Source organism: Sipha flava, unplaced genomic scaffold (genome assembly GCF_003268045.1).
Source record: "Sipha flava isolate LNK unplaced genomic scaffold, YSA_version1 285_pilon_pilon, whole genome shotgun sequence".
Lineage (NCBI taxonomy): Eukaryota > Metazoa > Arthropoda > Insecta > Hemiptera > Aphididae > Sipha > Sipha flava.
The window spans coordinates 463,716-477,003 of NW_020272952.1; the positions used below are offsets into that span (position 1 = coordinate 463,716).

Sequence of the window (13,288 nt, forward strand, 5' to 3'; positions counted from 1 at the left end):
CATGGGGAACGCAGTCGTTCACGTGACACCGACGGGAAAGGTAAATAAATAACGTAGACAACAAACAGGCGTTCGAATAATTCGAATAAATTACGTATAATATTTGAAAATCGATCGTTAACGGTGTTAACCACGAATGATGTTAATACAGAAAGAACGAACAAGAGATAAAATATTTACGACATTGGATTGTATAACCGACAACAAAATCGTGTACACGACGGATCGAGCGGTTACGGTGTTATGTACAGTTTACGGAGAGAGAGAGAGAGAGACTTGTTACTTCTTGCTGTTGTAGTAGACGCGGCCGGTGTACCGTCCGGCCGAGGAGCCGCCGCCGTTCGTCTTCGGGTAGCATCGGGACAGCGCGTCGCCCGTGTAACCGGGCGGGCACGAACACGTGGCCACGCGGTTACGCGCGTTGCACTCGGCGTCCACGCCGCACTGGCCCGCGCACACGTTCTTGCACTGGTAGTCAACGCACGCCTGGTCGTGCCGGCACTCGATGTCGGCGGTGCACTCGCCGCGCCGGCACCGGGTGAGCGCGTCGCCCACGTAGCCGGGCACACACGTGCACACCGGTCGCTCCTTGCCCGTGTTGTCGTGGCCGGGCTGGCACCGCGCGTTCTCACCGCACGGGTTCGGCTCGCACAGGTCGGCCGGCTCGAACGGCCGGCACCGCACGAACGGGTCGCCCGTCATCGTCCGCGGGCAGCTGCATATCGGCGTCGCGCCCCTCGCCTCGCAGTTGGCGTTCACGCCGCACACGTTGCCCGCGCATGGGTTCACGCAACGCTCGCCCGAGCACGCGGGACGGTCCGGCGGGCAGTCGCTGTGAGCTAGACACTCAGCCCGGCACGATACATACGGGTCGCCGAAGTAGCCCTGCGCAAAAAAACACCCTCATTTAACGTTAGGCGTTAGTCACCGGCGACGGGCAACAACGACAACGGGGTGGTCCGGTACGTGTATTTTCCGACCCTAGTACGTTTCAGCGCGAGGGGTGGAGCCAAAACCACTCTGCATGATGTGTGCATGTTTTTTACCGATCCTAATCTAATTCAGCGCCAGGCGCTGAACCCACACAGGGTTCGTAATTTTAATATAAACACTTAAAACAAATATAATATTATCAATATTTATAGTTAAGAATTGTGTTCGTAACATTATATTATATAGGTATGGACGTTACACGTTTCCACCAAAAGTAGACCTTTCCCTTTTCCACTAATACCCGTTTCCACCAAATGAGATAGAATACCTATACTTTTCATGAGTTTTTCGAATTAATGTAAAATATATATAAATATACACATAATATAATCAATGTATATTGTACATTTATTGTATTTAATTGTATGTTAAACCGTTATCGACTTATGCATGTACTCATAACATTAACCATGATAATATCTAAATAATCAAATACTTTATGAACAAGTGAAAAGATGGCACAGTTTAATAGTGCATTACAACTGTGTGTGTGTGTGTGTGTGTGTGTCTGTGTTAAAATAAAACGTAAATTTTAAAATTTATAATTCTATGATGGCTAAAGTCAGTGACGTGGCGATATGGGTAATTGAGAGGCGGCTGCCTCACAGTTTTTTGGGTACGTGGGTGGGCAAGGCCGTGATTAAAATTTTTTTTCAGGAGGTGTCCAAAACATGTTTATTGTAATTTTATTGAATTAAGATTTTAACTTTTGATATTTGGTTAAAAATAAGACAGAAAAAGATTTAATCTTCTTTTATTAAAATTAATATCATATTTTCATATGATATTATGATATACAATTTAAAGCAGTCAATAATTAATTGGAGCTTAAGTCATTTTTTGACTGAAAATATTTATGTTGGTATTGAAATAAATAAGTATTTTAAACATTCGTAAAATATTGAAGACATTTCTGATGAGGGGGTCCAGACACTTTGGACCCCCCCCCCCCCCAGATATGGCCAATTGGGTGGGTGTCGACAAAATGTATTTGCCTCTGAAAATGTTTGAGTTCGCCACGCCACTGGCTAAAGTTATCGAAAGTAAACGTGGAAATAAAACACTAGAACTAAACAACTTTAAATTTTTTATTGGATCAGTTAACAAATATCAACTAATTATATATGTAGTTATAATTTACATAAGTAACTAAGGTATCGTATACAATAAAATATCATTTTTTTCACCTTTTTATATCTGACCATTTTTTTATAAATAAAATTTAACATTTTCCAACCTATATTTTATATATTATATAATGACTTTATATTTATTGAATTAACAGTATATGTTAAATAAATTTATTTCTGTGCTATAGTTTTTAATTTAAGCGTAATATACAATTTTTTTGGTAAAAACGTGGTCAATATCTCATTTGGTAGAAACGGATATTGGTGGAAAAGGGAATGATACACTTTTGGTGGAAACGGGCATCGCCCACAAGCAGAGTTGGGCATTAGTCGAATAAAATATTATTCGATTGATTATTTGAATAAAAAATTATTCTTCATTGATTTATTCTTAATTTTATTATTGATTTTTATTTTTATTTATTATTTTAATTTGTATTATTATTCGTTATTCATTATTCAGAGATTTTTATTTACTATATTTTATTTATTATTTAGTTATTCGTTATTCCCTATAATCATATAAATAATACATTTAAATCCAAAATAACGATGTACAGTGATAATATACTTATTATTTAGACTTAAATAATATATATAAAGGTAATACATATTAATATATATAATAATTGACAAAAATAAATTAATTATACTTTTATATTTAATATCATTATTTATTTAATATTATTCATGATTTTAACGAATAAATTTATTCTGAATAATTGTTTTATTAACGAATAAAACTATTCAGAATAATTTTATTCTTTATTCGGTATACCACAATTATTCAGAATGAAAAATTATTCTTTATTCATAAATAAATTAGTTATTCAGGCTTTTATTTTTTATTCATTATTTTGATTTGTTTTTGCCCAACTCTGCCCACAGGTACATAGACATATAGATTATAGGTTTTAGTAATAATAAAATTACCGCTTTTAATAGGTATATACTCGTATGCCACATAGAAGCATAAAACATGACACATCATGCAGAGTGGTTTTGGCTCCGCCCCACGCGCTTAAACGTACTAGGATCGGGAAATACGCGTCGGGTACGATGTCAGTGGTCTTAGGGCCGTAACAATGGAGGGGGGAACGAGAGGTGCCTACGCTCCGAGCGCAATTCCTGGGAGAGCGTAAAAATAAACATTTTGCATTTAATGTTAAAAATTACAACGGCCAATGTCGTATATTTTGTTTATAAAATCTTTAACATCCTTCATATTAATTAAAGCAATTATTGAAAATAATATCTTAAAGAGTAATATTTTTAAATTAAAAATACATAAGGGTGCATTTTGAAGTTTCACCCCGGGCACAATGTTTGGTTGCTACAGCACTAGTTTTCGAGATTTACATTTTATTCTCGGGTCTCCGACAATGGACATGATAAATATGTACCTATCATGTGCACGAAAAAAAAACTACCTTATAACCAACTATTTAAAAATAAATGTATTGATGAACAGGCAATTTATCGTTCTGATTATGATTAATCCAAAATATAAAAAAATAAATAAATAAATAAAGTATACAAAATAAGAATTTTATAAAATCTAAAATCTAAAGTTATATAAAATAATTAGGGCTAGAAATCGATTTCAAATATCGATAAAAATCGTTAAAAATCTTTTAGATTATCAAAATCGTTAATGATTGGTAATGATTTTAAAAATTTATATTGAAATTGAAAAAAGTTAAAATCGATATTTTATATTTTATATTTTAATAATTAAAACGAATATTTGGTTATAATATTGATTATATATAATAATGGATAACTAGTACCTATTTTGTTTTCTTAGAGTATTTACGATAAGGAATCAGCATTCGATGAGCTATTGTTGTTTTTATACACACGAATTATTCCGTATAATATACTATATATAGATATATTATAGTATATTATTATGGATAACATTAATTTCTAATACTCCATTGGCTGTCACCCGTGAGTTATACTTTTAACCAATAAATAATACAATCAAATAACCTAAAATATTTTTATTTTGTACTTTTGCAGTTTTGCTAGCAGGCGCGGATCCAATTAAAGCAAATAATGCAATTTAATAATATATCAAATTAAATTAACGCATTTTGATACGGTCAACGGGGGGGGGGGCTACTGCCTCCCCTGGATCCGCGCCTGTTTGCTAGGCGTCGTCATATTTGTCCTACTTATAATTTAAAATATTGTTCTCATATTTAGTTAAATTATGTCTGAGTTTATGAATAAAAAACTTTAGTTTACATTTTATTCATTTCACATAGATGTATCCCTAGTTTACTTCATTTTAGCTTCACTTTCATATTATGTTTTTTCATTTTTGAGACACTTAAATAATAATTGTAATTTGTACGAAATGTTTTATAACATAGGTAATAAAAAAATGGATTTAAATATATACTACCTACAACAGTAACTTTTCGTTACAGTCTACAACACTATTATGCTGATGATGTACTAAAATTTGAAAAATTATTATCAGTCATGGATAACATTCTGTTGTAAACCCGAAATCGAAAAAAAATAAATACCGATTTCTGAAACCAAAATTGAAAAAAATGAATATCGATATTCGAAATCACAAATGTAATTGCCAAAAATAAATATCAATATTTAAATCCAAAATCGAAATTAAAAAAAACTAATATCAATAATCAAAATTGAAATTAAAATCAAAATTTTTTATTTCGATTTCAAACCCTGAAAATAATATACATGATGTATAACTTTTTAATTTACTGGTTACCCCCAAGTTGCGCACCACTAGACTAGATGAATAAACGTATAAAGATTTCATCTTCCACAGCAAGTGTCCTTACTTACTTTCTTATTCTCGGACTCATTCGGCCACCGTAGCTCTACAGCCCCACCACCGTCCCACTGCAGCGAATTCTCCGATTATCCGTGTTTAACGTTAAAATCTTCTGGCCCACCTACTATTCTAAAGCTTCCACACCTTCGACACTATATTTTCCTAACTCATTCTCGGTTTTTCCAAAAGTCTTTTTCCTACCGAGGCGTATATTTGTTGAAAGACTAAAAACCCAAGAGAGTAGGCAAATGTTTTCGCCCATACATGAAATCGATACATTGCCGCGAGAAATATATACCATGCTATGGATATCGTCATTTTAATATCCAAACGTACTCCGTTATTATCGTTTTACGGTTCGATCACATATATTAAACATATTCGCTCAATAGTTCGATTGTGAAACGAATGCGTGACAAACATTGATGGGATGGTTAGCGACGTGATTATAATGTTACCTTTGGACATGAACATGTCGGTCGATGGTTGCGAACGTCACAGATTGCCGTGGACGCGCAAGTGCCGGCACTGCACGCGGAAACGCACTTGTACTGTTGGCACATCTGCGTCGAACCGCAATCGTAGTCGGAATCGCATTCGTGTCGGCACCCGGAAAACGGCGAACCGATGTAACCCGGCAGGCAGGAACATACGGGCACGTCGTTGACCACTTCGCACTTGGTATTCTGACCGCAAGGGCTGGGGTAGCATTGTTCTTCTGCAAACAGTTTGAACAGCAACATGAAGATAGAATTAAAAATTTAGTTTTAAGATTTAAAAATAGTAATCAAAATAACAGAGTTTTAAGAGGTATTGCATACAATTTAAACATTTGATTATTTTTTACTATATAAATAATAAAGAAATAAATAATTTAATATATGTTTTTCTTTTTAACAACGAGTTTAATTATTTGAACTAAAACTTATTTGAACAATAATTCATTCCAACATATTTCATTCCAACACATAATTTTCGAACAAATAATCCTTCATCGTTGAACTAGCCGGAGTGCAACCGGACTGGTCGCGCGCCATTTGATTCGTCGACAAGCAGCAGCGAGTAGATTCGTCTGACGCGGTTGAAAGGGTCCGCGAACAGGTTTTTCGTACGTCGAATCGATATTGTACGGAGTTCGTGATTAATGCACGGATTGCAATCGCGTCCGGTACCGTCAATGTCGACGATGTCATTACTTACGTGGATCCATTTGACGACAAGCCACTGACGGGTCGCCGGTGTAACGTGCCGGACAAGAGCATACCGCAATATGATTTCTGGGCGTGCAGTCCGCGTTCCGACCGCATTGTCCTGCGCACACGTCTTCGCAATTGTAATTTCGGCAAGCCTTCGAGTTCGGACAATCTTGATTAACTGAAAGAAAACGTTAACATTTAACAGTTGCAGCGCGTATCGTTGTCGTCGTGTGTTCGACGAAACGTTTACCAAAACGCTATTTTTGATTCAACCGCGAGAATCGTACATCCGCTCGATTATCGATGGGTTATCAGGAGCATTTTAAATATTACACGGGTCGAACGGAAATGTGAAGGATTCAACGAACGTTTAAAAATAAAAATTGTATTCGAATTACAATTTATAATCGTTTTGACGTAGTTTTGTTTGTATTTCACAAACGATATGCGAATCATGAAAAGCTTTATAAAAAATTAAAATTTTAAAATGCGCCCTAGAAAAATTCCAGTTAAATTCATTTTTATCGGCAGCGAATTTGCTATATTGTATTTAAATGTATTTAAATAGTATTAACGATTAAAAAAAAAAAAAAAAAAAACTATACGCTTAGCTAATAATCGGTATAACATTAAGACATTAAACCTTAACGATTAAGGTTTACGGACAAGTATAGTGTGTAATCACTCTAATTTATTATATACAAAGGTATATATTTTTATTATGCAATATTTAAACGAGTGGGTACTCCATATGACTCATATTTTGTATACGATTTTGTTTAACATGATTTTCTGTATCATGTGTTTACATACACACGTATATTATATGACATAACCGTAAATGTATTTTTATGTAAAAAACGTATACAGTATTATATTAGAATTGTCTGATATAGCGATAAATATGCGAGTGGTTATGTGATTTCGCGTAAAATCTAATTGGGATGTTAGGACGTCATGACGAAAAAAAAACGGTTTTTGCATAGGTATTCCAATGAAAAACTAAAAAATTATGTTCATAAATATGAGACGTGTTTACCTTCACATTCGCCGCGTTGACAGTAGGTCAACGGATTTCCCCAATGGCCGGGCAGGCAACTGCAAACAGGTCTTCCGTCGGCCACACGACATTGTGTGTTGGAACCGCATGGATTCGGTGAACATGGATCGTTGTATCGATTCGTATAGGACATCGGGTTGTACACGATCATACCTTTAAACGGAATACGGTACACAGTTCTTTAGTGAAACCACCGAGTCGAAGATTACTTAATGGACAAATATCAACTTTGCCGCTCCAAAAAATCGTTATAATACGCATTATCCAATATTATAGTTTACACACATCACAAAATTTTAATACTTATTGTTTAGCAAATTTGTTTGAAATGAGTTATAAAAATAACCACTGTAAGTACAAACATGTATTGTACAATCGATAAAAACTTTACACTTTGTAGTGCTGCTATTAGAATATAGTACACAGGTATAATGTTGAATTAGGTGTAAGATTTTTTCCAAAGAATCATTACTTAAATTTCACCTTAAAATCATTTAGAAATTTCGTAAACAAATTTTTTTGATATTTGCTTTTCAGCCTAATCATTAAAACACATCAATTTTCTATTATTTAGAAAGACAATTTTTGGAATTTTTAAGGATCATAATTTTGTAAAAAAAACTATAAAATATCAATTATGGAAAAAAGCATATACGGTTGTTTATTGAAATTTTATTCCAATCTTAAGTAACTGAGACATTTTAAAATTTATTTCTTTAAATTACCATATTACCTAACCCCAAATAATTATTATTCGGTAAAGTTGTATATATAGTTATATTTTTTATTTTGAATATAACTATATATATATATATATATTTACAAAAATGTATTATTTACGATTGTTTACTTGATTACCTTCTGCTATAGGGCCGATTGTAACGGCCATAAGGCCCAGCATTCTTAAACACTATAAATAAATAAAAAAAACGATTATAAATCAATTGTGCAAAAGTACATGTTAAAATAAATTATTGAAATTTTATATTGAAACGTATATAAAATATGTTATGTATTTATAAATAGGTATAAGAGGTTATAGTTGTTATATTCTATAAATTTATATTTATAATAAATTATCCATAATACGAAATAAAACAAAACAACTAAACACGAGCATCTTGACATTGACCTATAATTGATAGATGACTAAACGTTTTTAACGATAATGATATTGACTTATTATAGGAAATAAATATATATATCATATTTTTTATACTTTGATGTTTAAAGTCAGATAGAAATAATGTAAGTTATATTTATATTACGGACGCACTTAGGTGTCCGAACGTAAATAAATTAAATCAATACACAAGTCGTTAAAAGGTAATTTTTAAATGTATTTGGTGTACAATTAAACAGAAGAAACGATTTTATTTCTAAAAAAAAATATAATTATATAAACATTGCGTAATCCTCTCTAATATTCTAACGACGAGAATGCTCTGTGTCTACTCCCGAACTGACTCGTTGTCGCTCATGCCCAACAAAAAGTCATCCGGTTAAAGAGTTTGTTTAGCATATTCCTTTAAACCGACGGTGTTTCATATGAAAAAATAATAATATGATATTTGCGTACACTAATACTAATACCACTACTTATTATAATATCAAGGGTTCATAACAACACTTCATTTACCTATTTGTACTTATTAAAATATTTGATTTTCCTTGGAAAAGTAGATTACTTTAGTATTATTTTAAAAACACTAATAATATGCAATATTAATTATTTAATAGATATTAGATAAAATAATTTAAAATATTTTGTAGCTTATTTGTATTATTAAAATGTATCGTTCTATAAACTGATTATATAATATTTGTATTTCTGTTATCGTATCACTACTAATATGAGTATCAAATAACTAATCATACGATGAATGTATATTAAAAACCGGTCTATATGGACAAAATTACTTCCACAATTTGACTAATTTTATTTTTATTATGATTATACTTTCGATTCATTGCTTAATAAAACAAAATATAGAATATAGGTATATGTTGCCAGCATAAAAAATTTTAATTTTAATTTTAATCCAATAATAACCCTTGAAATGAAATGAACAGGTTTTATCGTTTTTAGTTTTTATTTAAAATATTAAAATTGTTAAAAATATATTTATTCATAAATATATATATATATAAAAATCCTGTAAGAAAAATCATTATAATTATTATTGCGTTTATTTTTTATTATTTTATTTTATGTAAGCGGATAAAATCCAGTAGGTATTTTAGAAAATAAAAACCATAGAACAAAGTTTGATTTTAAGTTTTAAAAAATTAGATTTAGCATTTTAATTAATTTCAAAAATATTACAGTATGTATACGTTAGTTAATAATATTTATTTAATGTATATCGGCTTACCGTAGTCATGTTGTATCCGTATTATATACACTGCACAACTAGATTTATTTGATTGTTTACGAAAGCATTTATAACATAAGACGATCCTTGCGATTCATGGTCAAAACTCGAAATGTGGGTTTGACCAGTTATACGATGCAATACCCACCTTTGGGTTACTGACCGCCCACACGGAACAGAAATCTGTAACTTCTGTGCGTACTCAGACAATCGCCTAATTGACCAATTCAATGGCCACCAAAACATACGCCTACAATAAATTATCATTTTTTTGTTCTCGTTATTCAGCTATTGTAATATGGCGTAGGTTAGCAATATTGCAAAAAAAAAAAAAAATTAATACTACGCGAAATCACGCACGTGACTTAGTTTTTGACGTCATACAATACCCAATATGTATGTACAACATAAAGTTTATCAAAACATTCAAAGTCATATATACGTTCAAAATCCGCGGGAAGTTTTATTTTGTTCAAATAATAAATCACTAACTCTTTTCATAGATGTTCATCAATAGAAAGCATAAGGAAATGTCTTTGTTAGATTATTTTAGTTCATACGATTTTAGTCTTATTATTTTTGCTTAGCACCTGTGTTTTTTAAAATAATAACAATCCTACACATAATTTTGAACTAGGCGTGTTAGTTTTGAAATCCTAACTTGTTTCCTTAATTTTCTTTAAAAGATACGAAAGTCTCAAAAATATGTAATAAAAATGTAATAATAAAAAAAAGAAATTTAATTATGTGGAAAATACTGTAAAATTTTAAATATATTTTAGTTTTTATATATATTACAATCTATGAGTGAAGCATTATATTATTGTATACTATTGTAACCGAATATTTAATTTCTAAGTCATATTGCTATTTTTGGTTGGAGTATTTTAAGTTATCATTGTTTTATATTTATATTTTATATGAAATACTCAAATTTACTTGTGCAATAGATTTGTCTAAATTACGTTGCCTACAACAAGCTATTTTTGCAAAATCCGGAGTATGAAGTTACTCAAATACTACGGACAGAGTCCATGACTAAATTAATTTCTTCGATTAGATATAATATATTTTGATAGTGCACGTCTTAAAATTTCAATTTATACACTTTTATATAATTGTGCTTTAAAATTGTATTGATATACATGTGAAGTATTCAATCTGATATATGGAATTCTATACATATATTTTAAAAGTTAATAACAGTAATTATAAAATAGATAATTAATTTTTTTAATCAGTTCAATCTGGATTCTCAATCTTTAATATAATTTCAAAATATAATATAATAAGACTTAATTTAATGATTAAAATATATTTTAATTATTATGATAATGGCAATAGAAATAAATTAAAATTTTCATTATTAAAAGTGTTTTTAAATTTTGAGTAAAATGGGAAGGTTTTTTTATTTTATAGTGATATTTTATGTTGTATTTTGGATTAGCACTTAGTAGAAAATAATTTTTATCATCCAATAGTAATATTACACTGAAATTCGAACGGCTAAGCAAACTAAATGACTAATGAACCTACAGATGTTTTATTAAAAAGTGAGGCCCATTCAATAAATAATAATCCCTTCTTTATGAAAATATATTATTACGATTAAAAGTGTTTTTCAAACAAACTATGTTATTTAATTAAATTTAAACTAACCATCATAAAAATGTAACATTAGTCCTTCCTGTAATAAAATAACAGATATATATATACAGAGTGGACCACGAAAATAGGGCAAAAATAGATGGATTTTTCTCTTCACTTAATGAGAGTAGAAAATTGTAGATAAGTTCATTCGATCCGTCAGATAATGCCGTTTAGTTATCACTATGGTACAGTTGAGTGTAACTAACTTTTTGGTGTACTGGTTCAAAAAAGTTGACCATGGTCCCTATTTTTATGAGTAGGTTACAAAAAACAAAATGTAGAGTAAAATTTGCAAATATACTGTCGGAAAGTTTTAAAGTCAGGGCTGACTTAAGACAGGAAGATGCGTTTTCTCCAATACTTTTAAATTTGGCTTTAGAAAAAGTAATAAGATCTCTTCTTATTAGACAAAATATGGAAATTTCTGGGACAGAACACTATTTTAGCATACGCAGATGATATTGTAATAATTGGTAGTTTTCGAATTTATGTGGAAATGAGGACCGCAGACCTAATTAAAGCAGTGGAACCGATGGGATTAAAAGTCAATCATGAAAAAACCAAATATCTAGTAGTATCAAGAGAAGAGAGAGCTCTGGATGATATGCTAGTAGATGGATATGTCTTCCTACAAGTAACAGATTTCAAGTATCTAGGAACTAATATAAATAACCGTAACAATATGCATAATGAAATCAAATTGAGAATTGCATCAGGAAATAAGGGATATTATTCACTTGCGAAATTGTTTAAATCAAAAATATTGTTCAAAAAGTAAAAAAAAACATTTATATTCCACCTTTTTACGACCGATCTTGACGTATGGCTGTGAAACCTGGTCGGTAACTAAGGGAGATGAAGAGAAGTTAAACACATTTGAAAGAAAAGTACTACGTCGAATCTATGGCCTTGTAATTAAGAATGGTGAATATAGAAGAAGAACTAACCAAGAAATGTACTAAATGTTTAATAAACCCATTATAAGTAAAAGGTTAAAATGGTCGGGCCATATTTGGAGATCGGAAGGTATTGCAAAAAATCTATTTACTGGAAGACTAAACGGTAAAAGACCTAAGGGTTGACCAAGACAAAAATGGGCGGACAGAGTGAAAATGGAACTCACGGAAATCTCAGAAGCATTAATAAAAATTGAAGATAGCGAAGACGGAGATAGATGGAAAGATGTGGTTGAGGCAGCGAAGGTCTTAAATGGACTGTAAGAACTAAAAAGAAGAAGGTTACAAGAAAACACTGTGACTGTAAATAGTGTCCGTTACGTAGACAAGCTTTAATGCTTCTTGAAACCAGGATTGTGTAGAAGGTAAATCAGCAATATGTTTAACGTTTGGCTCCAATAAAATGGGATAGTACCTCCTCACAATGCCACCGACACAATAAATGTCGTACGTAAGATAATCCCCGGTCTCATCTCACGTTTTGGAGATGTGCATTAGTCCTTTTAGTCACCTGACTTAATGGTATGGGACTTTTTCCTGTGGGGATATTTTAAGTTTCGTGTTTATGAATCAAAACCTTGGACCTTGGACTTTAAGGAAACAATTATAGTGAAAATTTAAATAATTAATGAAAAATTGCTTCAGTAATTTCATTCAAATTTTATTTTAATTGACTTGCTTCATGCTACAAAAAAAAAATAAATGCTTTATGTTTGATGTTATTTTTAAAAAAGGGAATGGCACTTGTTTACATTAATAAAATATTGATAAAATGTTTGTACATTTAAAATATACCGAGTTATGTCTATATATTTGTGTCCCTATTAACCATGGCTCACCTTGTATATATATATTACATGATTTGTAATATAATATTTACTATAATACGTTGAGTGCAATTGCAACTGTGTATTATGCAATACTTTTAACTTGTTGTTTACGAAATACTTACCACCAACGTCACTAAAAATAAAATATTCGTTTCGACTAAATTAAAATAATCTAGTTGTACAACTTTTTTCTAATACAATTTTTCAACAACATAATAATTTTAAAATAGAAGATTAGAATTATGTATAATACATTGCCTAAAATGTCTGTAAGTTA

At 31.4% G+C, this 13,288-nt stretch overlaps 1 protein-coding gene across 1 annotated transcript; it reads right to left on the reverse strand.

The window, feature by feature from the left end:
* Positions 1-63: 63 nt before the first annotated feature.
* On the reverse strand, positions 64-9,635 carry LOC112685648 (neurogenic locus notch homolog protein 3). Its single transcript, XM_025557582.1, has 6 exons — positions 9,576-9,635; positions 8,059-8,110; positions 7,180-7,353; positions 6,145-6,318; positions 5,403-5,662; positions 64-885 (listed from the first exon to the last, which is right to left on the reverse strand). Exons 1-6 carry the CDS (start codon positions 9,582-9,584, stop codon positions 280-282), a joined length of 1,275 nt encoding a protein of 424 aa, XP_025413367.1. The 5' UTR covers positions 9,585-9,635; the 3' UTR covers positions 64-279.
* Between the last annotated feature and the right edge of the window lie 3,653 nt (positions 9,636-13,288).

Bases quoted from the DNA above. Each gene is read 5' to 3' on its own strand.
- LOC112685648 (XM_025557582.1), bottom strand. The intron at 6,319-7,179 runs GTAAACACGTCT...GTTTTCTTTCAG, and splicing joins TCAACGCGGCGAATGTGAAG to TTAATCAAGATTGTCCGAAC. The intron at 5,663-6,144 runs GTAAGTAATGAC...AACTGTTTGCAG, and splicing joins TTGTCGTCAAATGGATCCAC to AAGAACAATGCTACCCCAGC.